At 54.7% G+C, this 26271-nt stretch overlaps 1 protein-coding gene across 3 annotated transcripts in view; it reads left to right on the forward strand.

Moving 5' to 3' along the window:
* The first annotated feature begins 2561 nt into the window (after positions 1-2561).
* The window catches only part of Vav2 (vav guanine nucleotide exchange factor 2), a 168792-nt gene continuing 145082 nt past the window's right edge, over positions 2562-26271 (forward strand). For 2 of the 3 annotated variants that reach the window (XM_006993112.4, XM_015986619.3), the window contains exon 1: positions 2562-2785. In XM_006993112.4, coding sequence (XP_006993174.1) covers positions 2582-2785 — 204 coding nt within the window. In that variant the 5' untranslated portion in view covers positions 2562-2581. Of the gene's footprint in view, positions 2786-19850; positions 19925-26271 lie in introns of those variants that run through there. The other variant, XM_076569150.1, reaches the window with a different exon arrangement.

A 26271-nucleotide genomic window follows, 5' to 3' on the forward strand; every position in this document is an offset into this window, starting at 1 on the left:
TCCTGGACATGTCCAGAGGGCAGTCCTGGCAAACTGTGCTGGGGCTGAGAGAACGGATGGGTAGACTATTGAGGGAAAGCCAGCACTCCGCATGTTTGTTTTCAGCCCATGCAATCCAACCTCCACATGCACAAAAGACATCTGAAATCCTTTCCACCCAGTTTTCCTTCATGCACCCCTCTTATTATTTGCCTGCAGAGCTTCCCGAGGACACCACCAAGTACACAGGGCAATTGAATATTCCCAGTATCCAGATAAAGAATTGGGTACTGCTGGGTATTTAGCTCAAGACATGGAGCACTTGCCTAGCATATACAAGGTCCTGGGTTCAATCCCTAAGGCCCCCATGAAAAGGCTACTGTGGTTAAAAATTAAAAACAGCTTAAATGTCTATTCAAGGTGGAATTAATTAAATAAAACATTGTAAACAATTATTAATATTAGTAGAGAGCAGTCATTTAAATAAAAATGCTACATTAAAAAAAAAGAATTGGGTACCAGAGAGGCACAAGATTGGTGCAGGACCACCTGTGCCAGGAGGCCTGTATCTTTTGACTCGGAAGACGGACAGGTGAACTCCAAGCTCTGTACTACAGCCCCTCAAAGGCAGTCCCCTTTCTTGGAGCATCTGGGCTGTCTGCGGTCATTGACCTCACGACCACCAGGGGGCAGCAGATGAACGCCTGACTGGGTGTCAGATTGGTGTCTGTCCCAGACCTAGTCTGGACATGGTGAGTTTCCTGATGAGGCAGGAAGGCCCTGAGGCAGGGAGGGCAGAGGCCTCTTTCCTGTGAAGGAGCTCCCTGGGTAAAGACATCCAGGCATGAAAAGAGCAGGATTAGCAGGGTGCTCTGTTTTCGGCTTTGCAGTATCCTTTCTTTCTTTCCTTCTTTCTTTTTTTCTCCTGTGGTGCAGGGTGATGAATGCCTCTTGGGGAGATGCTGGAGGAACTGCCTGTGGCCCTCCCTGTGCTTTGGATGATTTAACCCCCATCCTGCAGCAGGTCGCTTCCCTGAGGCTATTCAGAGAAAAGTAGGCAGGAGCTGCAGGCTTACCTGTTGTTCAGCCTGGCCCTATCTGGCTCCTCTCTTGACCCTCTAGGTTTCGTGCTTCCTTCTTAGGTGGGGAAGGGGTAAACTGACTTCCTGCAGAAGTCATTCTAGGAAGGACTTCCCTGGATGCAGGGGACAGGGTTTGTGTGTGCATCGAGGTGGGATCTGTCATCCTGCCCTGAGTCAGGTAAACTGAGGGAGACGCAGGGACTGGCACAACGCTGTCCAGTCCGCAAAGATCGAGTCAGAGCTCTTGTGGACTGGTCACTCCCCTTTCTCCCAGCTTCCTTCCATGACACCAGTCTCAGAGGCTTAGGTTTGTGGGGTTCTTTACCAAGAACCCATGGCTTCGGCTCCTGATAGATGAGTCCAAAGCAAAGTAATTTCAATTGCAAGATCAGTCATTTATGTTTTGAAGTCCCTCCCACAGTCACAATGTCCTCAGGACACCACACTGTCGATCCTTCCAGCACCTCTCACCAGGGAATCTAAGGGGCTCAGATTTTTTTCCTCGCTCTCCCTCTTCGGGAGGCGGGATGTCCTGGGGATCCTGGCAAGGACAGAGGACTGACTGGAAGGGGACTCTGGAAGATCTGAGCCCATTAACCAGATTGATGGGGCCATAGAGGCGTGAGTGTGTAGCCCAGCCAGATGCTCGTTCTCGGGTCTGTCTTTGCAGAGGGCCATGCAAGGGCGCCCCGAGTTACAGGAGTCACCTTCTAGTCTCTACCGAGGTGCAGCGGCCTCATCACTCAGCAGGAGATACTGCCGGCCAGGGTCCACGTGCACCTAAGGTAAAGTTACGCGTCCAGAGCCGGCCCATCAACCCCGCCCTCCTTAACTTTCGCAGGCGGCCCCGGGGCAGGAAGTGAGAGGGCGGGTTGGAGGCGGTGCTTGGGTCGCGGGGGAGGTGCCGGGAGAGGGTGCCAGCTCCGCCCCCGGCCCCGCCCGGCCGTGGCCGCGCCCCCTGCACCCCCAGCGCCGGGGAGCCGCGGAGCCTCAGAGTCCCAGCGCCCCGCGAGGAGCGCAGAGCCCGCGGGCCGGGCGAACAAAGCGACGGCGGCGCGGGCAGCCCAGGCGCCGGACGCACGGAGCGAGCGACCCGCTGCGCCTTTGTCTCGGGCGGGGCAGGAGCGGCGGTCGGCGCGGGGCGCCCCGAGCGCAGAATGCGGCGCCCGGAGGGGCGGATCGAGGAGCGCTGCGGCAGCAGGAGGCGTGGAGCCCGGGCCGGAGCTCAAGCGGACTTGTGTGTGTGAAGGGGGTACCCGGCGCGCTGCCCCGCGAGCGCCTGGTGGCCGCACGTGGGCGGGAGCGGCTGCCCGCTAGTAGCCCGAGGAGGAGGAGGAAGAGGAGGGCCGCGCGGCCGCGCAGCGGGGACCCGGGGCGGCCTGCACGAAGCCCCGCCCCGGCCGCCTAGCCCCGCGCGGGCGGGCGGGATGCCCCGCGGTCACCGCACTTCGGCCAGAGCGCTGCCCTGAACGAGCTGGTCCAGCGGCCGCGGCGGCGAGCGCACGGGCGCCGCGGGCGCCATGGAGCAGTGGCGGCAATGCGGCCGCTGGCTCATCGATTGCAAGGTCCTGCCGCCCAACCATCGTGTCGTGTGGCCCTCGGCGGTGGTCTTCGACCTGGCGCAGGCGCTGCGCGACGGCGTCCTGCTGTGCCAGCTGCTGCACAACCTCTCCCCCGGCTCCATCGACCTGAAGGACATCAACTTCCGGCCGCAGATGTCCCAGGTGAGGATCCCGGCGTGTGAGCTGCGGGGCACGCTGACTGGAGCGCCGAGGTGGCGGCCGCGGGAGGCCCTGGCGCCCTGGTCCGAGCGGCTGGCTCAAGGATCAGTGCAGGGGGGGTGGGCAACGTCCCTGTCTCCGCTTCCCGCTCTAGCGAGTGGCGGTCCCCGAAGGCGCGAAGTTGGCCAAAGTCCCCCAAGCCTAGGGCGCGCCACCACCGCCACGGGGACCGTTTGTGTGCGCCGGCTCCCTGGTCCGCGCTGCCTCGTGGAGGGCGACTCGAGTCTCGGCGTGGCACCCAGCACTGCAGTCTGGCGCCCAGGCCCGGGTCCCCGAGTGACCCTTCTACCCCGGTGCGTGCCACGCTGGGGCCGCGTCCTCGGGATGCGCGCCTGGCGTTGGAGCCGGTGGAGGATGAGCTGGAGCGGTGGCTGCGCTGGCCCAGGGCGCGGCGGAGGGGACTGGCCGGGTGGGGTGCGCGGGCCGAAGGGAGCGGGAGGGCCGGGCGCCGCCCCCTCTTTGGCCTGCGCCTCCTTCGGACCCCAGCCTGGGAGGGAGTCTCCTCACCGCCCTCCACTTCGGCCGTCGCTCTAGTGTGGCCTTTGTGGAGGCCGAGGCACGCGTGTGGCCGTAGGGCAGGGCAGGGCAGGGCAGGAACATGTCCGCTCCGCTGACTGAAGCTGCTTTTCTTGGCCCCTTGAAGGGAACTTGGCCGAGAGTTAAGCAGATTCGAGGCATGTGGCCCGCCTTCCGGGGGTCTCGGATCCCCCGCCCGATCGCTCTTTAAAGGGATCCTGGCAGGCAGAGGGAAGAGCAAGGCAGCCCTGGTTCAGCCAGTACTGTCCAGGTGCGACCCGCCCACTTCGCAACTCCAAGTGGACGCTGGGTATTCTCTATCCGGACTTCGGGAAACGCGGTGTCTAGGGGCGGGGTGGGAGTCTGTGAGAGTCACTGATCCTAATATTCTGGCGGGTTCCACCCCTCCCCCCCTAAAGCCTCTGTCTGCCCTTTGGCTGTGCCTGCCTTTCCAAAGAGATGGGGCCAGCTATTTCCCGTTTGACAAAGGAGAGCCCCAGAAGGGAAAGAGGGGTTGTCCTTCTACTTGATACTAACACCCCAGCAGCCCAGAGAGCCAGAGAGGGAGCCCTCAGGGCCTCACTTGCAGCTAGAGCCCTGAAAGGTCTGAGTGACAGGATGCCCAAGTGGCACGCTCCAAGGGTTGCTGTAGAGAGGACTTTTAACAGATCTCGAAGGGTGAGTCCCCCTCCCCCACGTTGGGGCGGGGAGGCTGCCGAGTTCTTAGTCCCTTTCTTAACTAGAGAAAGAAAAGGGAGCGGGCAGCTCCTGCACATAGCTGGGTCTTGAGTCCCCTCTCCCCGTGGAGAGGCTAAGGCTGGCTTGCTTCTGACAGGTTCTGCTGATGGGTCTAGAGGCTTGAGCCTGAGCCGGGTGGTGGTGGTGGTGGGGTGGGGTTAAGAGGGTGAGACTGATTGGCAGGGATGTTGGGAGGGGCTGTGCCTGACTGGGGAGTGGCCGGTTCCTGTGATTTGGGCTGGATGGGATGAAGGGTGCTGGCTGGGGCAGGCCTCAGGGTTCAGCCCCTCTGTTGGAAATTTCTAGGCGCCATCAACTGTTGGCCTTTACTGACACCAACTCAGAGGGTTGATGTTCTCTTCTTCTTGTTATCTCCTGTAGGCTGGTGTGTCCCAGGGTCCCCACATGGCAGGTGCTCTCTGAACCTTCACGTATTGGGTCAAGTTTAGCCTCATGGCCCTATGTGTATGTTCATAAGGAAAGAAACAACAGTCGTTGCCCGGGCTGGCTGTGCAGGGTCTAGGGAGAGACTTCTTTTCTGTCTGGGTGCTTGCTCTTTGCTACAGGGAAGCTCACATTTCTGATATGGGGAAGATGATGTTATCTTGGTTTGTGGTTGCTTGAGCGCAGAAGGAATCACAGCTGCCCTTTCCTGAACTGCCTTGGGCTATGCACAATCTGTAGAGTGGTGTGCCACCTCTGACCTGTAGACAACAGTTAAAGCTCAGAGAGGTCCACACATGTGCCCCGGGTCACCCAGACGGTAAACGGCAAAACCAGCTTGTGTACACACATCTTCCTAAAGAAATGGTGATTTCAAGACTTCCCTCAGCGGATCTGCAGCCTCACTGACTTCTTTGGGCTTTCCCTGGGACCTGTGGGCTTTCTGGGATGATAGTAGGAACATGCCTGGTTTCCCTGGACATCTGGATCCTCTATGGGGGAGTCAGCAGGACCATTTGGCAAGGCATGAGAGAGCATTTCCTTTCTCCCTGCTTGTCATGTGCCGGAACATGTTCAGCTCACTGGCCTCTGATGTCCTCCATTCCACGAAGGCCACATGGCTTTCTGGTCAATCTTTAGGACTCAGAGCTCCCCTTTCACTTTGAGTTTAATCTCAGCTGCGCTGTTGGAACTAGGGGACCATAATGGCCTTTTTTTTTTTTTTTTTTTTGAGACAGGGTCTGACTATAACCTGGACTGATAGATTAGGCTGACCTGGAACTCCCAGAGACCTGCCTGCCTCTACCTCCCAAGTGCTGAGATGAAAGGAACGTACCACCGTGCCAGGCCTAGCGATAGACATTTGTCTAGCGTCTGTTGTGTACTGATGGTCAGGGAGAGATACTGGCTGCCTGCTTTGTTGTGCCGTCTTGGACGGGCAGGGTGTACTTTGTTGTACTCCAAAGCCTGGAAGCCACTTTGGGCTTAATTAAACTAATTAGGTATGGTCACTAGTCATTGATCCTAGGAAGGGACCTGGTGGAGTTGCAGCGGCTACAGTAGGGGTTCCCAAGGGTGCCTCTGTCAGCTAATAGTCCCCATGTTTGCTCTGGGGAGGCCTCTTCAAGAGGCCTTTCACCAACCTCTGTCATGCTTATATCACTCTGGTGGCCTTCTCCCTTTAGGACATCGATGGTCTGTCTGCTGCAGGGACCCAGTGTAGATCTCTGGACTACCAGGGTTTGCCTCTAGGATCTCCGTGTCCCCCACGCTCCACCTCTCCCCTGACCCTCCCGCCTGCTACTGTTGGTCTCTCCCCCATGTTTTTTCCTTTCGTACCCACCACAAGCTTGCTTGCTGACCTCCTTCCAGCCTGGCTCTGGTTCTTGTGTGTGTGTGTGTGTGTGTGTGTGTGTGTGTGTGTGTGTGTGTGTGTGTGTGTGTGTGTGTGTTTTGAGATAGGATTTCTCTGTGTAGCCTTGGCTGTCCTGGAACTCACTCTGTAGACCAGGCTGGCCTCGAACTCAGAGATTTGTATGCCTCTGCCTCCCCAAGTGGGATTGAGGGCATTTGCCACCACCGCCCAGCTCCAGCCTGCTTCTTTATGTCAGCTGGGTTGAGGGGCCTCTTTTTCCTCCAGGAAATGTCCTTTGAGTGCTGTCTCCTGTCCTGAGCCTTGTTCGGGGCTAACACTGCTCAGGTATATATATCTCTCGGGTTGCGTTATCCACACACACTCTGTGTTCTCACGAACATCCCTTGCTGCCTACCCACCTAGACTCAGGTCCTGGGGGATTTAGATCCTGAAGGATCTTGCCATCTGAGTGTGGTGTGGGGTCCTCAAGGATGTGAGCCTCTCCAGGCAGGGCTGCATCCTTTCTGACTCCCTTCAGCCTGGCCTCCCGTGAAGAGCAATGGTCTTTCCTTTTACTTTCTTCATTCAAGGAATAAGTCCTTTGCCCGGCTCCCTGTCACAGGCTGGGGAGGAACAGGAGGGGAGCAGGCTGGCCAGTGTTCTTATGAAGTCTCGGCAAGCAAGGGCAGCCAGTGGGTACGGCTGAAATGTTTTTTGATTGAGAAAGGAGCCGTTGGATTGGGTACCCAGTTCCTTGAGTGTATGTGCGGAGATTCTGTTGGAGAGTCTGAGATTCAAGACACAGCGATGTTGGCAAGCAGAGAAAGGAAAGCTGATTCTCAAGGAAGCCAGGCAGTTTTACAAAGATTTATTAGTGTGTGTGTGTGTGTGTGTGTGTGTGTGTGTGTGTGTGTGTGTGTGTATACACAAAAGTACAGATGTCCTGGAGGTCAAAAGAGAGTATTCAATCTCTTGGAGCTGGAGTTACAGCCAATTGTGTGCTGCCTGATGTGGGTGCTGGGAACCAAACTTGAGTCCTCTGGAAAAACAGCAAGTGCTCCTTAACCAGTGGGCCATCTTTCCAGCCTCAAGCCCGGCGGTTTCACGTCCTGACAATGGCTCTGACTCCCCACCCACCTGTATAGTTCATGCCTCTTTCTTGTGGACCTCTGAGGGCAAGCAGGAACTTGGTACTGTATGTCCCTAATGTCCAGTGCAGCCCAAGAAATGTGCTCTCTGTCACCACAGCATGACTGTCTTTTTCAGAGGCAGTGGCTACAAGCAAGCCACCCAGGTGTCCCAGTTAAGTGTTCTTTCTGGCAAAGGTGACCCGGATCTTCAGCTACACCTCTCCCAGACATTCTTTCATTGATCTTTATGGCCAGGGTGCAGGCTTGGGTTTGGGGTTTGGCTGAAGCCTCAGGATTAGACTCAGGCTGTGCACCTGCCACCCTTTCCCTGGGATCAGAGCAGGTGGCTCGAGGCTCAGCCTTGCCTGTTGACTGGGGATGTTGAGTTTAACTGATTGTTGGGGAACCTAGGTTTTAAGGAGGTGCTTTGAGATAAGGTAAATATTGATTTCTCCTCTCCCTTCCCCCTCTTCTCTTCCTTTCTCCTCTCCCCACTTCTTTCTCTCTTCCCACCCAGAGTGGGTTATGTTTCCTGTTTTATTCTAATCTGCTACAACCATTATTTACCTCGGTGCTCACATTGTCTGAGGCGACAGTGGGAACTGGTCCAGGTTGGCGTCTGTATATCTCTGGCACATTCCCAGTCATTCTGGGAGCATCACTGGCTTGCTGGCACAAGATGTTCTAGGCTCATCTGTGTTCTTTTGTCCTAGCTCAGGAGTTGGCCTCTGCTTCAATAGATGTAATTCCTTGGTAGGAGAGGGGGTATATAGAGGCCAAGATAAGGAAGCGTCTGTTCAGGACTCCTGGGTGCTCTTAGTTTACCTGGGTAGATATGTGTGAGAGCATACATGTATATGTGTGTCTGTACACGTCTGTGTATGCACACGTTCTTTTTTTTTTTTAATTATTTATTATTTTTATTTTATGTGCATTGGTGTTTTGCCTACATGCATTTTTTGTGTGATGGTGTCAGATCTTGGAATTACAGACAGTTGTGAGCGTCCATGTGGGTGCTGGGAATTGAACCCAGAAGAGCGAGCAGTCAGTGCTCTTAACCTCTGAGCCATCTCTCCAGCCCCATATGTGCACATTCTATATGTATTTGTGTTCTGTGTATGCTAACGCTGCTGATGCTGGGTTACAGCTAGATTTTCACAGGACTGGAGAGATGGTTCTGTGGTTAAGAGCTCTTGCTGCTTTTGTGGAGGACCTGAGTTTGAATTCCAGCACCTATGATGGGTGGCTCACAGGGGCTTATTATTCCAGTTCCTGGGGATTCAACACCCTTTACTGGCCTCTGAGGGTAATTGGATTCATGAAAACAGACAACACACACACACACACACACACACACACACATCTTTAGATTTACACATTCTTAGTGGTCATAACAAAAAGTGACAAATGTGTAACATTCATTAATTTTTTTTCCAACTCTACCCTTTTCTTTTGGACACAGAGTCTCACTCTATAGTCCTGGCTGTCCTGGAACTCACTACGTGGACCAGGCTGGCCTCACACTCACAGAGATCTGCCTGCCTCTGCCTCCTGAGTGCTTGATTTAAAGGCGTGCGCCACCACTCCTGGGATGAAGTTTATGATTATTATGTGTGAATATGATGTGTATGTGGGTAGTCATACCACATATGTGTATGGAAACAACTTTGTGGAGATGATTCTCTCCTCCCACCTTTACCTGCTGCATTCCAGGGCTCGAACTCAGGTCGCCAGGCTTGCATAGCAAGCACCCTTACCTCCTGAGCCATCTTGCCTGCTCTGTAACACTAATTTTAATGATGTATTTTACTTAGGTTATGCACTGTTAGCAGAACACGCTTGAGAGGGTGAAAATCAGGTCTTGGGGGGGGTATAAAAGCCCTTTCTTGTCATGGGTAAAGCTGTGTCTGTAAAGAACCCAACTTTGTGCAGGGGGAGTGAGGTGTGTGGAGTGTCTGAAGGACTCCTTGGGGGCACAGGTAGTGGGAACCAAGTGGGAGAATGTGATTCTGGGTGCTGGTGTTTCTGCAGGGAACTGTTTGAGATGCTCAAGGCGGCTGCAATGTCAGTATTGGGGAGTGTTGAGAGTGCAGGGGCAGGGCTTTAGGGAGCCAGGTGCAGAACTTTAGGGAGCCAGGTGCAGGGCTTTAGGGAGCCAGGTGCAGGACTTTAGGGAGCCAGGTGCAGGACTTTAGGCAGTGCAGGTGCAGGTCTTTAGGGAGCTCAGGTGCAGGTCTTTAGGGAGCTCAGGTGCAGGGCTTTAGGGAGCCAGGTGCAGGACTTTAGGGAGCCAGGTGCAGGGCTTTAGGGAGCCAGGTGCAGGTCTTTAGGGAGCCAGGGGCAGGACTTTAGGCAGTGCAGGTGCAGGTCTTTAGGGAGCTCAGGTGCAGGTCTTTAGGGAGCTCAGGTGCAGGGCTTTAGGGAGCCAGGTGCAGGACTTTAGGGAGCCAGGTGCAGGACTTTAGGGAGCCAGGTGCAGAACTTTAGGGAGCCAGGTGCAGGACTTTAGGGAGTGCAGGTGCAGGACTTTAGGGAGCCAGGTGCAGGGCCTTAGGGAGCCAGGTGCAGGGCTTTAGGGAGCCAGGTGCAGGGCCTTAGGGAGCCAGGTGCAGGGCTTTAGGGAGCCAGGGGCAGGACTTTAGGCAGTGCAGGTGCAGGTCTTTAGGGAGCTCAGGTGCAGGGCTTTAGGGAGCCAGGTGCAGGACTTTAGGGAGCCAGGTGCAGGACTTTAGGGAGCCAGGTGCAGAACTTTAGGGAGCCAGGTGCAGGACTTTAGGGAGTGCAGGTGCAGGACTTTAGGGAGTGCAGGTGCAGGACTTTAGGGAGCCAGGTGCAGGGCTTTAGGGAGCCAGGTGCAGGGCCTTAGGGAGCCAGGTGCAGGGCTTTAGGGAGCCAGGGGCAGGACTTTAGGCAGTGCAGGTGCAGGTCTTTAGGGAGCTCAGGTGCAGGGCTTTAGGGAGCCAGGTGCAGGACTTTAGGGAGCCAGGTGCAGGACTTTAGGGAGCCAGGTGCAGAACTTTAGGGAGCCAGGTGCAGGACTTTAGGGAGCTCAGGTGCAGGGCTTTAGGGAGCTCAGGTTCAGGGCAGTGCAGGTGCAGGGCTTTAGGGAGCCAGGTGCAGGGCTTTAGGCAGCCTAGCCCCCTGGCCTGGGCCTGATGTTCACACAGTGGACCACTCAATGGAGCAACAGCATCTGCTGAAGGGCAGACACACTTAACACTATCGTGAATTGTTCGTGTGGTGTGTGTTGATTAAAAAAAAAAAAAACCTGGCTTGCTTGCTAGTCAGGGTGTTGCTGAGAGGAAGCTGAGGGCCAGGTTAAAGGTCTTTGTGAAGAACTGCCTGACCCTGCTTTGGTCCCTGGGGACATAAGCTCAGTAAGCCAGGAATAGGGCGCTGTCAAGCTGTACCCTTATTTGCTGGGGGCCTGACAAGGAAGATGTTTTCCTCCAACCCTGGTTCTCAGTTGAGTTCTTTCTTGCTTTGAGGGTTAGGTGACCCAAATTGCCCCTACCCTGAAGGAAGTTCTTCTCATCTCAGAAGCTATGGGGTCTCCAGAGGGTGGTTGGCAATATGATCTCCCTTTTGAAAAATTGTTCAGTTTATTTTTTATTTATATGTGTCTATGTGTGTGTATGCGTGTGTGTGCAGGTGCCTATGGAGGCCAGAGAGGGTGTCTGATCTTTGAGAGCGGGAGTTACAGCTGGCCTGTGTGAGAGCAGGTGCTCTTTTTGTTTTGTTTTGTTTTTGGTTTTTGGAGACTTTCCTGGAACTCACTCTGTAGCCCAGGCTGGCCTCGAACTCACAGAGATCTGCCTGTCTCTGCCTCCCGAGTGCTGGGATTAAAGATGTGTGCCACCACTGCCCGGCTGAGAGCAGGTGCTCTTAACCACTGAGCCCTCTCTCTGTCTTCCATGTCCTCTTCTGAGGACCCTCCTGGTAGAGCACTTGTCACCCGGCCTGTTCCTTTTGTCTTTGTGTCCAGGAGATTGTGTGTGGGTTCAGGAGCACAAACTCAGAACAGACAGTGCAGAGTGACGGGCTGGGTGGGGTGGGTGGCTGTTGTGGTAGGACCTTGTGTTAGGTAGATGTAGGTCATAGTCTCCCCAGTACCAGGCTTCCCTCCCCACATTCCTTGAAAACATCTTTTTCTCCCACATCCCAGCCTGGCCATCCGTCTTTCTCCTGAAGCAGGGTACTCAGTGTTTTCTGTAAAGTTAAATCGTAATATTTTAGGCATCATGGGCCAGATGGCCTCTGTTGCAACCGTTCCCCTGCCCCATCTCTGCCCTTATAGCAGGAAGTTGTACCTGGAGCTGTTCTTGAACTGAGAGTGTGGCTGTGCTCCGGTACAATGTATTTATGGAGACAGGATTCTGAATTTCATAAGGTGTTCCTTTCAGGCACCAAAATATAACCTTTCTTAGGAGCTGAGGATGTAGCTTGGTGACATTTGCCAGGCCCTGGGTTCCATCCCCAGCACCACAACACACACACACACACACACACTCCTACCACCTTCCTTAGTTTGTAGGATGTACGAAGCAGGGTAGGTGGTGGCACAGGCCTGACATACCAGTTACTTGAAATGCTGAGGCAGGAGGATCACCATTCAAGACCCATCTGACAACTTATTGAGACTCTGTCTTAAAGAGTACAGGGACTAAGAATATAGCTTAATGGTAGAGGACATTCCTAACATACACAGATCCCTCGCTCTGGTCAGTCCCTAGGGGAAGAATATCAACTGTGTGTCGTACAAGACCAAGGGCTGGGACTTATAAGACCAGCATCCACCAGGCAGTATTGGTACATACCTTAAATCCCAGCACTTGGGAGGCAGAGGCAGGCGGATACAGGACAGCCAGGGCTATACAGAGAAACTCTTGTCTTGAAAAACCAAAACAAACAACAACAAAAATCAGCATCCGTACATTTGGTACTGGAGTGCTAGGGTCTGTTGACCTGTGCTTCAGGTCATTCCCTTCTGTCCTGGTTGGTTTTTCTGTCAACTTGACACAAGCGAGAGTCATCTGAGAAGAAGAATCTCAATTGAGAAAATGCCTCCATCAGATGCCCTGTAGGGAAGTCTGTAGGGCATTTTTTTCTTGATTGATTGATGTTGGAGACCCAGTCAGCCCACTCTGGGTAGTGCCATCCCTGGGCAGGTGGTCCTAGGGTGTTTAAGAAGGCAGGCTGAGCAAACCAAGGGGGATCAACTCAGTATGCTTTGCTTCACTTCCTGTCTCCAGGTTCCTGCCGCGGCTTCCACGGATGATGGACTATAACCTGTAACCCAAATAAACCCTTTCTACCCAAGTTGGTTTTGGTCCTGGTGTTTTGTTTATTTCAGTAGTAGAAACCTAACTAAGACACCTTCCCAGTGGTTTCCTGCACCCAGCTGGTCCTTCAACCCGATTGCACTTCCCTATCCTGAGGCTCACCTGGTATCAGGTGTCTCTCTTTCTCTGTCTAGCACCTGGTGCTCTAACTCAGCCTCTGGCTGCCTCCTGTTGCTTCCCACTTCCTGGTCTTGTACTCTGCAGTCCCTCCCAAGCCTTACTCTTTCTTTTTGTTCTGCTCCCATACCTCCCCAGGCCAGGTCTAAACTTGGAGAAGGGCTCTTGGCCCCCTTCACCCCCATACCAGTTCATCTCTGTCCTGCTCTTTGCTGCTGGTCTACAGACTTCATTTTGTGCCAAAAACCCTTGACAAGCTTGTCTAACAGGAAGTGCTGGACAAGAGCAAAATGCTGACCTGTTTTTCTCATGCTTCCTTGATGACCTCGGTCCTCGAGGTCAGTTAGTGCCCTCAGTCAAGTGTCCGAGATGTGGAAGCCAGGCTGGTGAGGGTCCTTTGAACTTGGTTTCCTTACCTGAAATAGGATGACAGCCCTCCCACCCCACAGCTCTTAGGAGGATTTTGTGGGAAGTGTGTGCCGGGGAACAGGCTTGGCTGCCTCAGGATGCTGCATGCCCTGCCCTCCCTTCATTGTTGCTTACTCCCGTGGTACCCAGATCTGTGCTGGGCTGGGCAGCCACCTTCCTTTCCTGTTCCCTTCCCTCCTCACCAGTGCTCACCTGCAGCGGAGTCCTGGCCCTTGGCAGGCCACCTGGCTCTGCTCAGATGGGGCCACTATTAGTTGATATCCCCCTGGCCTGAGGAGGAGGCTCTTCTGGTCTTGTGTCCCTGGGTGGAGTTTGAGATGACTGGAAAGGCCTTCTGCCCTGTCTCTGTGGCTTCTTGGGCAGGGGCTTCTGGACTGGATAGGCAGGAGGCGAACACACATCATCTTTGCTGTGAGTGTGTTTCAGAGCCGTACCAGCCCTCTGGTACAGAGCGGTTGGGATGCATATAGCTAGGAGCATGGGAGAGGGCTTCCTGGAAGAGATGGTATTGAAAACTGGAAGCTTTTTGTAACTGAGGGTGGAGATAGGGGCTCTTCCAGGGAGAGGGCTTTGTGTAGACTGAAGCCTGGAGGCTCCTCCACTCTGTGCCTCATCCTAGATCATGGGGTTCTGTGTTTTATGGATCTGTACCCCAGAGGCAGGCAAGGCACGGTGGTTGGGATGGTGGTGACCAGTGAGGCTACTGATTGCATCCATCCTCAGTGCCTGACAAGTGTGGTGTTCCCCTGGCTGCAGGCAATAAGCTGAGCCTTGGAGAGATGGACAGAATTGGTGGTCTGTGCAAGGGCCAGTTGGAGAATGGGTATTGCAGAGACCATCCAGGGCAGGGCCCCGGTTCCCTGGGAAAGCAGCATTTGAGGCTAGGCTCTTCTGCTTTGGCCAGCATGGGCTGCAGGCTGGTGACTTAGTTGTGTGTGCCTGGTGCCTGTGGAAGCCAGAAGAGGATGTTGGATCCTTTGGGACTGGAGTTAAGGACAGTTGTGGACCTCCATGTGGGTGACGGGAACTGAACTCAGGTCTCCTGGAAGAGCAGCCAGTGCTCTTAACTGCCGAGCCATCTCTCCAGCCCTCCAGGGAGCATTTATTTCTTGACCACCCAGGCACTGAGCTGGGTGGCAATGGTCTTGTTAATGGATGAGGGAAGGGAGAGGGACAGGGTCAGCTGAGGTCCTGCAGCTGTGTGGGGACTTCTCACCAGCCAGGGCAGGGCACTTGCCTCCAGAGCTCCACGGTCTTCTGTCTCTACTCTGCTTGCAAACCTTCAGGCCTTTGGCAGGGTCCTCACCTTTGGGAGGCTGTGATGTCAGAAGGCCAGTGACTGAATCCAAAGGGCTGGCCTAGCTGGCTCTGTCCTGGCCACTTGGCTTCCTGGCCTCTCCTTGACCTGTTTCCAGGGATTCACTCACCTGGTCACTTCCTCAACCCATTTGCAAAGCATCTGCCATTGGCCATTGGGCCACAGAGATAGCTCTGTGTGTTGACCTGATGACTATAGAGAAGCAAGCTGGAAGGAGACTGGGGCTGGGCATTGCTACCCATAGGACCTTCAGGCTGGCTTCCTGGCCAGGTGACGGTGGCCCCCTTGCCGCCTTGTGTTTCTTGGGACGTTCATGTTCCCAGGTGTTTCATCTTAGCCACACCAGCACACAGGCAGCTTAAGGGAGGTTCAGCTGGGGCCTGCAGGGAAGCGTGGCCCGGGGCAAGGCATCCTCACTGCCTCCACTGAGCTCCTGTCTGTCAGGAGTAGCCGTGGCTCCCGCCTTTGTGTTTCTGCCCACGGAAGTCTCCTGTGCACTCCTCCGGCCTGTCAACATCCTCTGTGGAGTGTGGCCATGCCACATCCGCTCCTTCCCCCGGGCTGGGATCCTAGACCCCACCCACTCACACAGAGCTGACCTTCTGCAGACCACTGGGGACCCACTGGCTCCGTCCTGGTCCTGGCCTCAGGCACTTGGGCAGGGTGTGGTTGCAGACACGTCTCTGGGTGGATACCAGCAGGGCCCTGGACCCTCTTAGCCCATATCACCTCTCGCAGATACTATGTCTTCTTGGCTGTTGGTTTGGGGCCTTGCTTTCTCATTCTCTGAAGGGGCTTTTTTTTAAGAGCAACTGAATAGGGCTTGGTTGAGGACGGATTGAAGGTAGCAGAGGGATTGAGGTAGGCCCTTGCATGGCCCCAGTCATTCCCTGCCTCCCTTCTCTCCCCCAGCAAGGCTGAGCCCACACTCAGCCTGTGATCACCCCCCCCCCCCCCCCCCCCCGCCCCTGCACGCCCTGGCACCCAGGGGCCCCCTGACTGCATAGTATCCTGTAGTTATCACTGCCTTTGGCTTCTGGATCCAAAAGATAAACAAGAATAGCAAACTCCACAGTGGCGAGAGGAGGTGACAGGTCCGCGGGAGGCTTGCTGGAGCGGGGGGGGGGGGGGGGGGGGGGGGGAGGGGGGAGGGGGAGGGGGCCAGACTGAGATTTCCTGAAGCCTGCCAGCGGCACTTTCACAAGGACAGACTCAGCTACAAACAGTGTTCCGTGGTGTGTGTTTGCCACTCTTTATAGAGTTTGTGTAAGGATTAAAAGAATTTTTATAGGGCTGCTCCTGCCCTGGAGCCAACTCCAACCTGAAGCCATTCACACCCCTCCTGGCTCCCTTTCTGCACCCCTGGTTGTGTGTGTGTGGGGGGCTAGTGCGGTCACGTGGTCCCCTTTCCCTCCACTTGCTCCCAAGCCTTCGCTTTTCCAGGACCACGGAGCTGGTCCCCAGCCCCCACGCCCCTTTGCCATCTGCTCAGGGTGTGGTGAGTTGCCTGCCTATCTTCTCTCATTAGATGCCTTTCAAAATGTTGCTGTCGCCACCGTGGGGGGCATCAGCCCTTGGTGGCTGCATTGGGAGGGTTCTGAGGTCGGAGTTGGGGATGATCTCCCAGGACCAGAATCCTGTACTCTTCAGGTACCACGTTGTCTTTCTGTTCCCTGTGCCTCCCTAGCCCTCCCTCCACGGGTCTCCCATTTAAATACAGTGTCTCTGACACTGCGTTTGCAGCAAAGTTCTTTTGATTATCACCAGTTACCTTCTACTGGAGTGCAAGCCTGGCGCAGGTGGTGTGGCCTGCGGAGTGTGACATAGGACTTCATTTGTTGGCTAAGGAGCGGAGATGCATGGTGTTGAGCCTCCTCCTGGGTCCCACTGCTGTGAGATGCTTCAGTTAAGCGTCCCCTCCTGATTCCAGAGCCTTATTCCTGCTGGCAGTGGAACCCCAGAGGTCTGAGGCTCACACTGTTTCTCCTCTTCCTCCTCCTCCTCCTCCTCCTCCTGCTCCTCCTCCATTTTTTGCCTTGTTCTCTACCCTCGGTGAGATGCAGAGGTTTGTGGTCCTATGAGAGCATGGAACCCCCCCCCCCCCCCCCGCCCCATCTCTTAACTGTGTAAGAGAGTGATCAGCCCAAGACTATTAGATCATTATCCCCTGGTATAAAGGGCAGCTGGTTAGGTATAGTCTAGCCACATGACATGCGCCGCCCCCCATGGCGGGGGGTTGTGGAAGGCTCTGGTCCCTTATGCCCATTCAGCTCTGTCCTGAGACCCGCCTCCCGTCTTTCCCCAGGTCCCTCCTGCTCTTCCCCTCTGCTCCTTTCTCCCCATCTGTGCCCCTCTCCATCCTTAGTGTATTCATTTGGCAGCTGGGAGAGGAGGGGCTACAGCTGCTTTGGTGAAAGAAAACACCCCTCTTTGGATCTGGGCTGTTTGCACCTGTAGGGTCTCCATCCGTCCCAGGGCACAGTCTCCATCCTGAGACGTCTCTTCCCTTTGCTTGTTTTCACCCAGAGCTCGCAGGAAGCCTGTCTGAGGCAGAGCAGCCCTGGAGACTAGCAGGTTGCTGTGCTTCGCCAAGCCTCAGTTTACTCAGCGTGCTCACCTTTCCACCTGCCTTCTCTTTTGCTTTATCTGTTTATGTGAGACAGTCTCCTGTAGCTGTCTGGCTGAGGATGACCTTGAACTCCTGATCCTTCTGCCTCTACCTCCCAAGTGCTGGCATTACGTGCCTGTGCCACAATGTCTGGCTCTTCTTGCCTTTCTTGGGCCTTCCACAAGCCTTCCTTGAGGTCCCCTTCTCCCACCGAGTCTGCGCTCCTGCTGAGCAGGTGGGGTGGGTGCCCCTGGGCAGCTGTCTGGGGATTACCTAAGAGTCCCCTCTCAATCTCCAGAAGCCAAGAGACAGCTTCCCCTCAGTGCTGGTCTCCTTCATCCATCCTCAGCTTGCACCTGCTCCATGTCCCTCCCCTCCTCCCCCCAGCTGTCAGGAAGAGAGAGAAGCCTTCTTCGCAACTGCTTTGAGGGGCCAGGGCCAGACTCTGCATACGCGATGAAGGAGGGTATCCCAGTGGGTGCGGCTCTGTGGCCCTGTGCTTCAGGCCTGTGAAAAGGGATCATCTTGTCTCCCACACGCCTCCTAGGGGGCTAGAGGAAGGCTTGAATGGCGCGGGAAGTTGCTTGTCTTTCTCCAGAGCTGCTGTCTGGTGTGTGTGTAATTACTCTTGTGGTGAGCCGTCCTGCCCTGCCAATGACTCTTCAGCGCTGTGCTCCGTGCTCTGGTTGACAAGTCCCCTCTTCAGCTGCTCCTAGAGGTGGGGCACGTTCCTGTGGGAGTGAGGCAGCCGCCTCTCCAGCTGCAGCCGTCTGGGGCCCCCCAGGCAAGCTCTGGCAGTGGCTGCTTTTAATAGTGACGTGGCTCTTTGGGTGAATCTCGGTTTTTCCCAGATTAGTTGATGACGTAATGCTTTGGTGCCCCACCCTGGAGCCCAGACCTGCCCTGGCATTTTTGGGAATGTGAACATTTGAGACTTACGGTGCAGATTTGGATGGTGGGGTGGGTGTGCTTCTGGACTGTTTAGCAGGTGCTAAGAATGCATTGTAAGGAGAGAGTGGGGAGCGAGCTCCTCACCTTTGTACACACACACACACACACACACACACACACACACACACACACACACATGCTCCATGTATGTACACTAAGGCTTGGCTGCTTGGTGCAGTGAGCTTCCCAGGAGCGAGGTTCCTGGGATGCCAGTGGGTGGGTCTGAGTCATGGAGGACTCTGGGTTCTGGAGGTCAGTGTGATCTGCTCCCAGGCCCAGTCAGTGCCTGTCTGTGTCTCCTAAGGCTGGGAAGTGTAATTCATGGCCTCTGGTTGTTTTGGGGTGTCTGCCTGCTCAGGGCCCTGTGAATCTCATTTTGCTCACTGATCTGTCTGTCCTATTGATGCTAGTGGATGAGGAGTTGGCCTTTCTATTGGGGGGTGCTGGCTGCTTCCCTGTTGAAAGTTAGGTTGCCCAGGTGGCACAGACAGCCGTGGAGGAGGCCTCCCAGTTGGGGTTCTGAGACTAGCTGGGGACCATGGCTCAGCCCAGGTCTTCGTCCAGCTGAATGGTTTGTCTTTTCCTGTGCTCTCCCACCTGGTACTTGGCCCTACATGGTACCTGGTCCCCATGAATGAACTGTGATGATCCCAGGTAGCATGAAAAATGGTCATCCTAGGCAGGAGGCCAGCTGTCACAGCCACAGCCTGCTGTCCCTGGCAGAGAGGCTCTGGCCCTCAGTCTTCCTCCAGCTTTGTCTTCTGGTTCTTGGCATGTAGACTGGGCTTCTTCCTCATGGGTGGGCAGCTGGGTCGACTGTCCAGCCAGGATAGTGCCTCATGATGGAGGACACAGCCCAGGTACTTTCCTCTGTGGAGCCCTTGGGCCCAGGGAGACGCCTGCCATGTTGTCTGCCCAGGACCGTTCTTGGGATTTCCGAGATGGTTCTAATTAGTCACAGGATGGTCCTGAGGTGGACTCAACAGCAAAGGATGTTACCTGGAGTACGGTTTGAAAAGCTTTGGAAACTGAGGCTGAGCCCCGAGAACCAGTCTGAGTTCATCATCAGAATGTGGGCCTGAGAACTGGCTCCATACAGGCCCTGTAGGCTTAGTGCCTGCTCTAGGAGGGAGGCTCCTCTACTTCCCAAGACGAGGGATTTGTATCCTTTGTTGCCATCCATAATTCATGTGTTGGAGCGCTCTCTCTCTCTCTCTCTCTCTCTCTCTCTCTCTCTCTCTCTCTCTCTCTCCCCCCCTCCCTCCCCCCCCAAACTCATGTGTATAATAAAACTTTTCTCCCCTCAAAAAAAGGAAGATAGAATGTCTACACACCACTCCCTCCCTTTTCATGCAAATAAACCTTGGGAGAAATTGGCCTGTCATCTCCTTGGGTGTATTTTGTGGTAATTTAGCTGCTTAAATGAAACATCTGTTAGCCAGCAAGGCGCAGGGAGAGCAGGGCTCTAGATTGCAGGAGGAGCAGGCAAGCCTTGTGTGCACTGTTCATTGAGAGTGGCTTGCAGGCAGTGGGCTTGGGGTGGGACCCACACCCAGAGGCCAGGGTGCAGGGGTGGGGCTGGGGAGAGCTAGAGCGTTTGCACTCAGCCCCTTGGGTCCCTGAGGACAAGGGCCCACTTCCGTTCTGCGGCTGGGACAGAAGTTATGTTGGGCTGTGGCTGGGACTCCTGGGAAGAAGCTGCCCCTGCCCCTGCAGCTTCTGTGAGTCTCAGGGACCCTTGCGCTCGGGCAGAGTTTCCTCTTGAGGACCCTGAGCTCAGACTTGGGCCCACTGTGGACCTAGAACTGTGTGCTTGTGGACAAGGTTCCTACCTACCCCAAGTCTTAGCTGGTATGTTTAAAGAAGAGGGGCTGCTGTGGGAGGGACCAGGAAGACTCCCTCCCCAGTCTCAGACCCTGTGTAGATAGATCACAGTCTCTCTCTGGCTTCCAGTAAGCACTCTGATTGGTTGTTTCCCATCTCTAGCTTTGGAAACTCCCTCATTATGTAATGGGTTTTCCAGGAGAGGGCTTGACAGGCAGTGGTTTTCATGAGTGCCTTGCTGTGTGGTGTAATGGGGGATGGTGCCCCCCCATCTCTGTTGGGCACAGGTGGACCCTTGGTGCCCATTTGAGGTGGGTGAGAGCTCATCATCCCTTTGAGGGTTCTGTAGGTTCTGGGGTCAGAGTGAGGGGACACAGGCATGATCTCTCAAGTGGATAGTGGGCAGGAGGCTGTGTTTGCTGAGGCCAGGGGTGCAGAGCACCCTGTATTTAGGGGAGAGGACAGGGACTCCAAGCTACTGCCTTCAAGGATTCGTGGCAATGAGTATCTGGTCATGTGGATGCCTTCATCTTTGGGAGGGTCATTAGAAGAGATGGTAAGAGTGTGTTCAGATTTGGTTCTAGAATATTCTGCTGAAGGCTGGCCGTGAGGTACGTACGAGACAGCTCTGGGTCTGTGATGGGTGGGCAGTGGGTATAATCTATCTTAATTTTTTTTTTTTTGAGACAGGGTCTTACCATGTAACCCTGGCTGGCTTGGAACTTGTTATGTAAACAAGAATAGCTTTGAATTTACAGAGATGTGCCTGCCTCTGCCTCTTCAGTGCTGGGATTCAAGTAGTGAGCCACTCCACCGGGCAATTAAAATTACTTTGATGTGTGCATGCGTGTGCTGGATGTGCTTGTGAAGGACATCACTCTCTGCCTGTTCCTTTGAGACAGGAGCTAGGCTGGCAGCCAGCAAGTCCTGTCAACCCTCCTGCTTCCATTCCCTCCCATGCTGGGGTTTCACGACCACCTCTAGCTTTAATGGATGGTGGAGATTGAACTCAGATCCTTAGGCTTGTGCAGCAAGCACCGTCTACACTTTTTAATGTTGGTGTTGGGATCAAACTCAGTTCCTCATGCTTCCACAGCAAGAATTTCAGTGACTGAGCCGTCTCCCCAGCTTCTTTATTGATCGTGTGTGTGTGTGTGTGTGTGTGTGTGTGTGTGTGTGTGTGTGTGTGCACACACTCATGCTCAGTAGCCACTTGCAGAGCCAAGGAGCTGGCTTTGAGTGGTGGGACTCAGCCCTAGAGTCTCCTGTCGGTTTGAACTAACAGCTTTGCATTCAGGTTGCAGTTCATTCAGATCACAGCAGGTGTGAACTGCTGCTTCCTGTAGATGTAAACTGGGCCTTAGGCCCCAGCTCCCTGGGGAAGGGGTAGTCCCCAGCATGTTGGTTCATCGAGGGTGACAAGGTGGTCTTTGCAGAACCCAGCCGAGCAGACTGGAAACCCAGAAGAGCTTATCTGTTGTTTTTAAAGTGAGTGTTGATTATGAACGGAGTGGTTTTTTTCTTAAAAAGGACATTGTCTTGCATTGATTTTTGGGGCCTCCTTTATTGCTATTGATCCAGCAAAGCCTCAGTCAGGAAACAAGCTCACAGGGGCTCTGCTGAGACTCACTTGATAGCCTCATTGATGTTGCACGGAGAAGCATTTGCTAAGACTTGGGTGACCATACCTGGTCATGAGCCCAGGGGCTGGCCACATGGGCTGAGCCTGGGCCCCTGCCCTGCTTTGGTGGACCTGGATCCAGCCTGGACTGAAGGACAGCATAAGTGTTGTTATCCGACGCCATGGGTGTCTGCTACATGCCCTTAGTGAGCCTGAGCTCGGAACAGGGCCGCAATGGCTGTGTTCTCTCCTGAGATTCCCTTGCTCTCCTGCTCATTGTTTCTCCCTCTACCCCTGCTGCTTGTAGCTTGAGTCACCTAGGCTGCTGACTGCTGAGATTCAGATTCAGGCTCCCTGGTGAACATCAGTGATTTTCTCTCCTCCTCTTCCTATTATTATTATTATTATTATTATTTTCTTCTTTTGGTTTTTGGAGACAGGGTTTCTTTTATGTAGCCCTAGCTGTCTTGGAACTAGCTCCATAGACCAGGCTGGCCTTGAACTCACTGAGATCCGCCTGCCTCGGCCGCCCGAGTGCTGGGATTAAAGGGGAGCGCCACCGCCACAACTCTCTTCTTTTTTGTAGAGCCTCTTGCTGCTGGGTCTCAGAGAGGAGTCACCCCACCCAGACGCCCTCCATCCTTTGAGTTCTCCCAGGTCTGAATGGAGTCCCTGGACATGTAGGCTATAATAATGTCACTTATGACCCCAGGCCTTGCCTCTCACTTGGCCACCTTCTTTGTACTGTGTGAAATGTCTTGGCTCCATGACAGCGGCTATCTGCTTGTTAGTCCCATATCATCCCTATTCCTAGAGGTAATCAGAGCCAAATATGAGTGACCAGTAAAGCCATGCATGATAGCATTTGTTTTGGACCAAAGTGGATGAAGCGAACCCCAGATCTCTGGACAAGGTTGTAGGGAAAAGAAGGCTTCATACAAATACCAGCCAGGAAAGGACAGTAAGAGACTTAAATGAGGGAGCGAAGAGGGAAGCCAGGGAGGTGCCGTGGAAAGCAGAAGGGTTACATTTAGTAACATTGAGTAAAATGAAAAGGAAAGTTGAAACAAACAAAACACTCAACTGGGATCTCTTGAAAGCCATTCAAGGAATGAGTAGAATGGGTTGAGCGGATGGATGGTGATGGGTTTTGGTCTCAGTTGCTGATCTAAGGAGCATAGAGCTGGCATTCGGAGCTCAAAGCCTTTAGTGCTTCAGCTGTTCAGCCACTTGCTGCAGTGTGGAGGGGGAGAGCCAGTATAGAGCCCCAGGGCAATGTGGAGCTCCCAGTCTGCTTCCTCAAGCTCTGTCTGCCCTTGCAGGGCCCTGAGGCCTTTGCTGGGTGTCTATGAGGGTTGAGGGGGTGGTGGTGGCTATGGTGAGCTGTTGGCCCATGCCCTTAACCTTGAGATGTGACTTCTGAGAGTTCATCCCGTGGGGCCGGTGATGACTGAGGGGTACTGACCAACTGATGCCCGTTTAGGAGAGGATGTCCCCGGAGCTGAGTTGGGAGAGACGATGATGATTTTGGTGTGGATCCTCACAGGGGCGGGGAGGGGGTATCAGGGTATTCCCTGGGCAGGTGGGGCTCACAGTTAGGACAGGGGCAGATACCTGGGCACCTCAGAGGACAGCAGCATCTCAGGGGACAGCTGAAGTGAGGACCGCTCACACTGGTCCACACCTGGGTAGTGTCTAGTGCATCTGCAAAGACCGTTCCTGGTTTAAGGGTACCTTTGAAGTTCAGGATTTAAGATGTGAATGTTTATTTTTTTTCTAGTCTGTCTTGTCTACCTGACACAGTGTGCCCTTTCTTTTGTCTGGATGTGAAGTCTTGTCAGAGCTGCTCAAGAACACGGGGTAGCAAGGGGCTGTGAGAGAGGAACAGCTTGGGATTCCTTGGGGGAGGGGGGTTGCGGGGTAGGGGGCAGGATCTGGGCAGAAGCGGAAGTGGAACCGGAATGTGGGTAGAGCCTGGGTGGGCTTGCTGGGGTGCTGGGTCTGGATCCATGCCCCCAAAGCTGCTGCCTGGTATGGCAGGAGTCTGAGTGTCCCTTCCGAATGGCAGTAGTGGCAGGCCACCCTGGTGCTCTTGGTTATGACCTCTGTCCTCTCAGGGAATGATCTGCGGCTGCTGGGTTTCCGTTCTCTGGCTACCCTGGTTGCCCGGGGGAGGCGGGGGGGGGGGGGGGGGGGCTGTGCGCATGCTCCATTCCGCAGCGCCTCTGAGCTGCTCTGCTGCCCTCTCACTTCCCTTGGTTGCCCCGCCCCCTGCCCCTAAAATAACACCTGGGATGGGGCGGGGCGGGGTGGGGTTGCCATTCTCTCTGAAGGCAGGTCACATGCCACAAAGTGGGACAAGATGCACATCTCATAGCCGAGTGAATGAAGATTGAGCGGACTAGGGAAAGTGGTGAGGACCTGGGCCCTGGTGTCCTGTGGGCTCAGACAGAGGCCGTTGGATAATGGTGGTCACGGAATGTGGCCAGGGAAGGGCATCCTTGATGAGGGCCTTAGTACAGGGTCCTCAGAGCTATACCTGGTGTTTGAGGGCAAGAGGGGGAGGCGACTTGGCTGCCTCTGTTTCTTGCTCAGCCTACAAGGTGAGTTTGCTAGGGACCTGGAATTTGGGATTTTTGGTCCAGACATGGAAATCCCTTCGGTGGCTGGAACCTCCTCTCCCAGTGTGATGCACACCTTTAATAAGCCCAGCTGTTACCATCATGCGCCTGACTAGAGATGAAGCTGTGGAAACAATCTGGGTGTCTCCATGTAGGGAGACTGGAGGAGAAATGTTGGGCCCAGGCCAGGGCAACTATACCCTCCTCCATGGTGAGCTAGAGGCATTCAGGTGCCAGGGAGGAGGTACTGGACCCGACATCTGGTCACCCCTGTGTCACTCCCAGCACCAGGTTGGACCAATCGCTGCAGCAGTTGGGTGGAACACCTCTGTGGTTCCTGGCATTGCAGGGCAAGGGTGCCAGGTTCCGTAGAACCCCTTCCTTCTCCTTGTCTGGGAGACGTTTTTTTCTATATTGGGAGAAAAATAAAAAACCCATCTTACCCCAGGCTCCTTCCTTCCCTGTTCACAGGCGACAGGACCTGGGACCCTTCCTCAGCATAGGCAACACCCTAGAGTGCAAGCCCGGGCCACTGTGCCCCTGCTTTACCAAGATGGCAGTGGCTCTCCTAGCCCAGAACATGCTAGCCAGTACAAGAGGATGAGAAACCAGAATTCCTGGACGCCTTGGGTTGGTGTGGGACCCAGGGTGCCAAGGGCAGGTGGGAGGCTACCATTAGTACTTCCTGCCCTTTTCATGACCTGGAGCAGATGGGGTCAGGACTGAATTAACAGCTCTGGCCCAGCTTTCTTACCCTGCCCTCTGTCCCTGGGTAGTCATCCCTGGGTAGTCTCTCACATGCTGGCCTCCTTGGGTCTGGGGCCTGAGGGTAAACCTGCAGCTGTGAACATTCCTGACCTTGGCCCACCTGCTCCCCTGGCACCAGTGGAGCCCCTTCCCCTCTCCCTTGCTTGGGTGTGGGCCTCTGAGGGGCCTGGAGCTAGTGGGACTGGAATTTCTAGAAAGTTCAGCTTTTCAATGACTCTCAGAGTTTCATGGCCCTCTGAGAAACTGGCCTTGCTCCAGGGATCCCCCCCCCCCGCCCCCCCCCCTCCCCCCCGCACAGCCCCGAGAAGAGCTTTATAGTCTAAGAGCTGAGAACCAGAAACAAAAGAAGAAGCCACGAACTCACTTTGGCCTGAGTCTAAGTTCCTGAAAGATTAGGGGAATTCCTCAGGCTGGTGGGGGTGGCAGTGTGGCGCTGTGTCCTTGTCCCCTCGCTGCAGGCAGAAAAGTGTAGAGTCTGCCCATTGACCTGAGAGAATCAGGGATCCGGAGAATTGAGGGCCGAGGGCAGAGCAGGGCCCTGTGGAAGGGCGGGTGGTGGGAGGGTACCTGGAAGGCCCCTGAGGGCCTGCTCTAGAGAGTTGGGGAAAGACTCCCTTTAAATTCTGAGGAAGTCTTTCTGACCCCCTCAAGCTTCAGTCCCAGCCCTCTCCAACTCGGAACTACAGAGCTACTCGGTTGGGGTAACTAAGGTCTTGCCCAGGGCCATCTGGGAAGCCGTATTCAGCAGAGTTCTGTCCTGTGCCCTCTGCTCTCTGCCTCAGTGGCTTCTGGTCCTAATCTTGAGAGTGAAACCAGGCAGGAGATGAGGGTAACGCACCTTCCACCTGAGAGTTCCCAGGGTGCATTTCACCAAGATGGGGTGCAGAGGTCTGGAGCAGTGGTTGCCACTGATGGCTGAACTCTCTGAGCCCCTGATTGTGTGGGAATGGAATCGACCTGGGAATCACAAGTTTTCCTCATGTAACAGAGGCCAGGAGACTTCAGAAGCCAAGTCTTTGGTGGACCCTGTAAGCTGGCAAAGTTGATAGTGACGCCCGGACGGAGCCTCAGTAAGAGACGGATGGAAGACTAGAAGCCTGAGGAATCGGCCCAGAAAGCTGCTAGGATGTCTGTAGCTGGCATCGCCCCTGTAGAGTGGGCCTCAGAGGGACCTCCTCTCTGCCCAGGTTCTCAGGGTGGCCATCTGTTGGGGCAGCAGAAGGGAAGGGCATTTGCCTTCCTTTCCTTTGCCCCGCTAAGCTTGTGTTTACTGTACATAGAGAGTAAACTGAAAAGGAATTGCATTTACGAAACAGGAAAAACATGCTTACCGTCCACCTCTGTGTAGTCCAAAACGATTTCCCTGGGTTCTTCTAAAGTGTTCTTACTGGACACTTTCATTAGTCACAACAGAGACACATGCACACCTATCTATGTATGTGCACAGGCACACCTACTGCACTCTTCCACGTGTGCCCAGGTACCCACTTGCCCCGCCCACAGACACGTGCCACACACACAGTGCACAAGCTCCACACACCAGCATTCCAGGTGTGCTCACCAAGCTGTGCCAGCCACGGAGCTGTTTTCCCATGAACTGAGGGGTGTGATATCTGCAGTAATGCATTGAGTTGTCACGTGTGGGAGG

Source organism: Peromyscus maniculatus, chromosome 4 (genome assembly GCF_049852395.1).
Source record: "Peromyscus maniculatus bairdii isolate BWxNUB_F1_BW_parent chromosome 4, HU_Pman_BW_mat_3.1, whole genome shotgun sequence".
Classification (NCBI taxonomy): domain Eukaryota; kingdom Metazoa; phylum Chordata; class Mammalia; order Rodentia; family Cricetidae; genus Peromyscus; species Peromyscus maniculatus.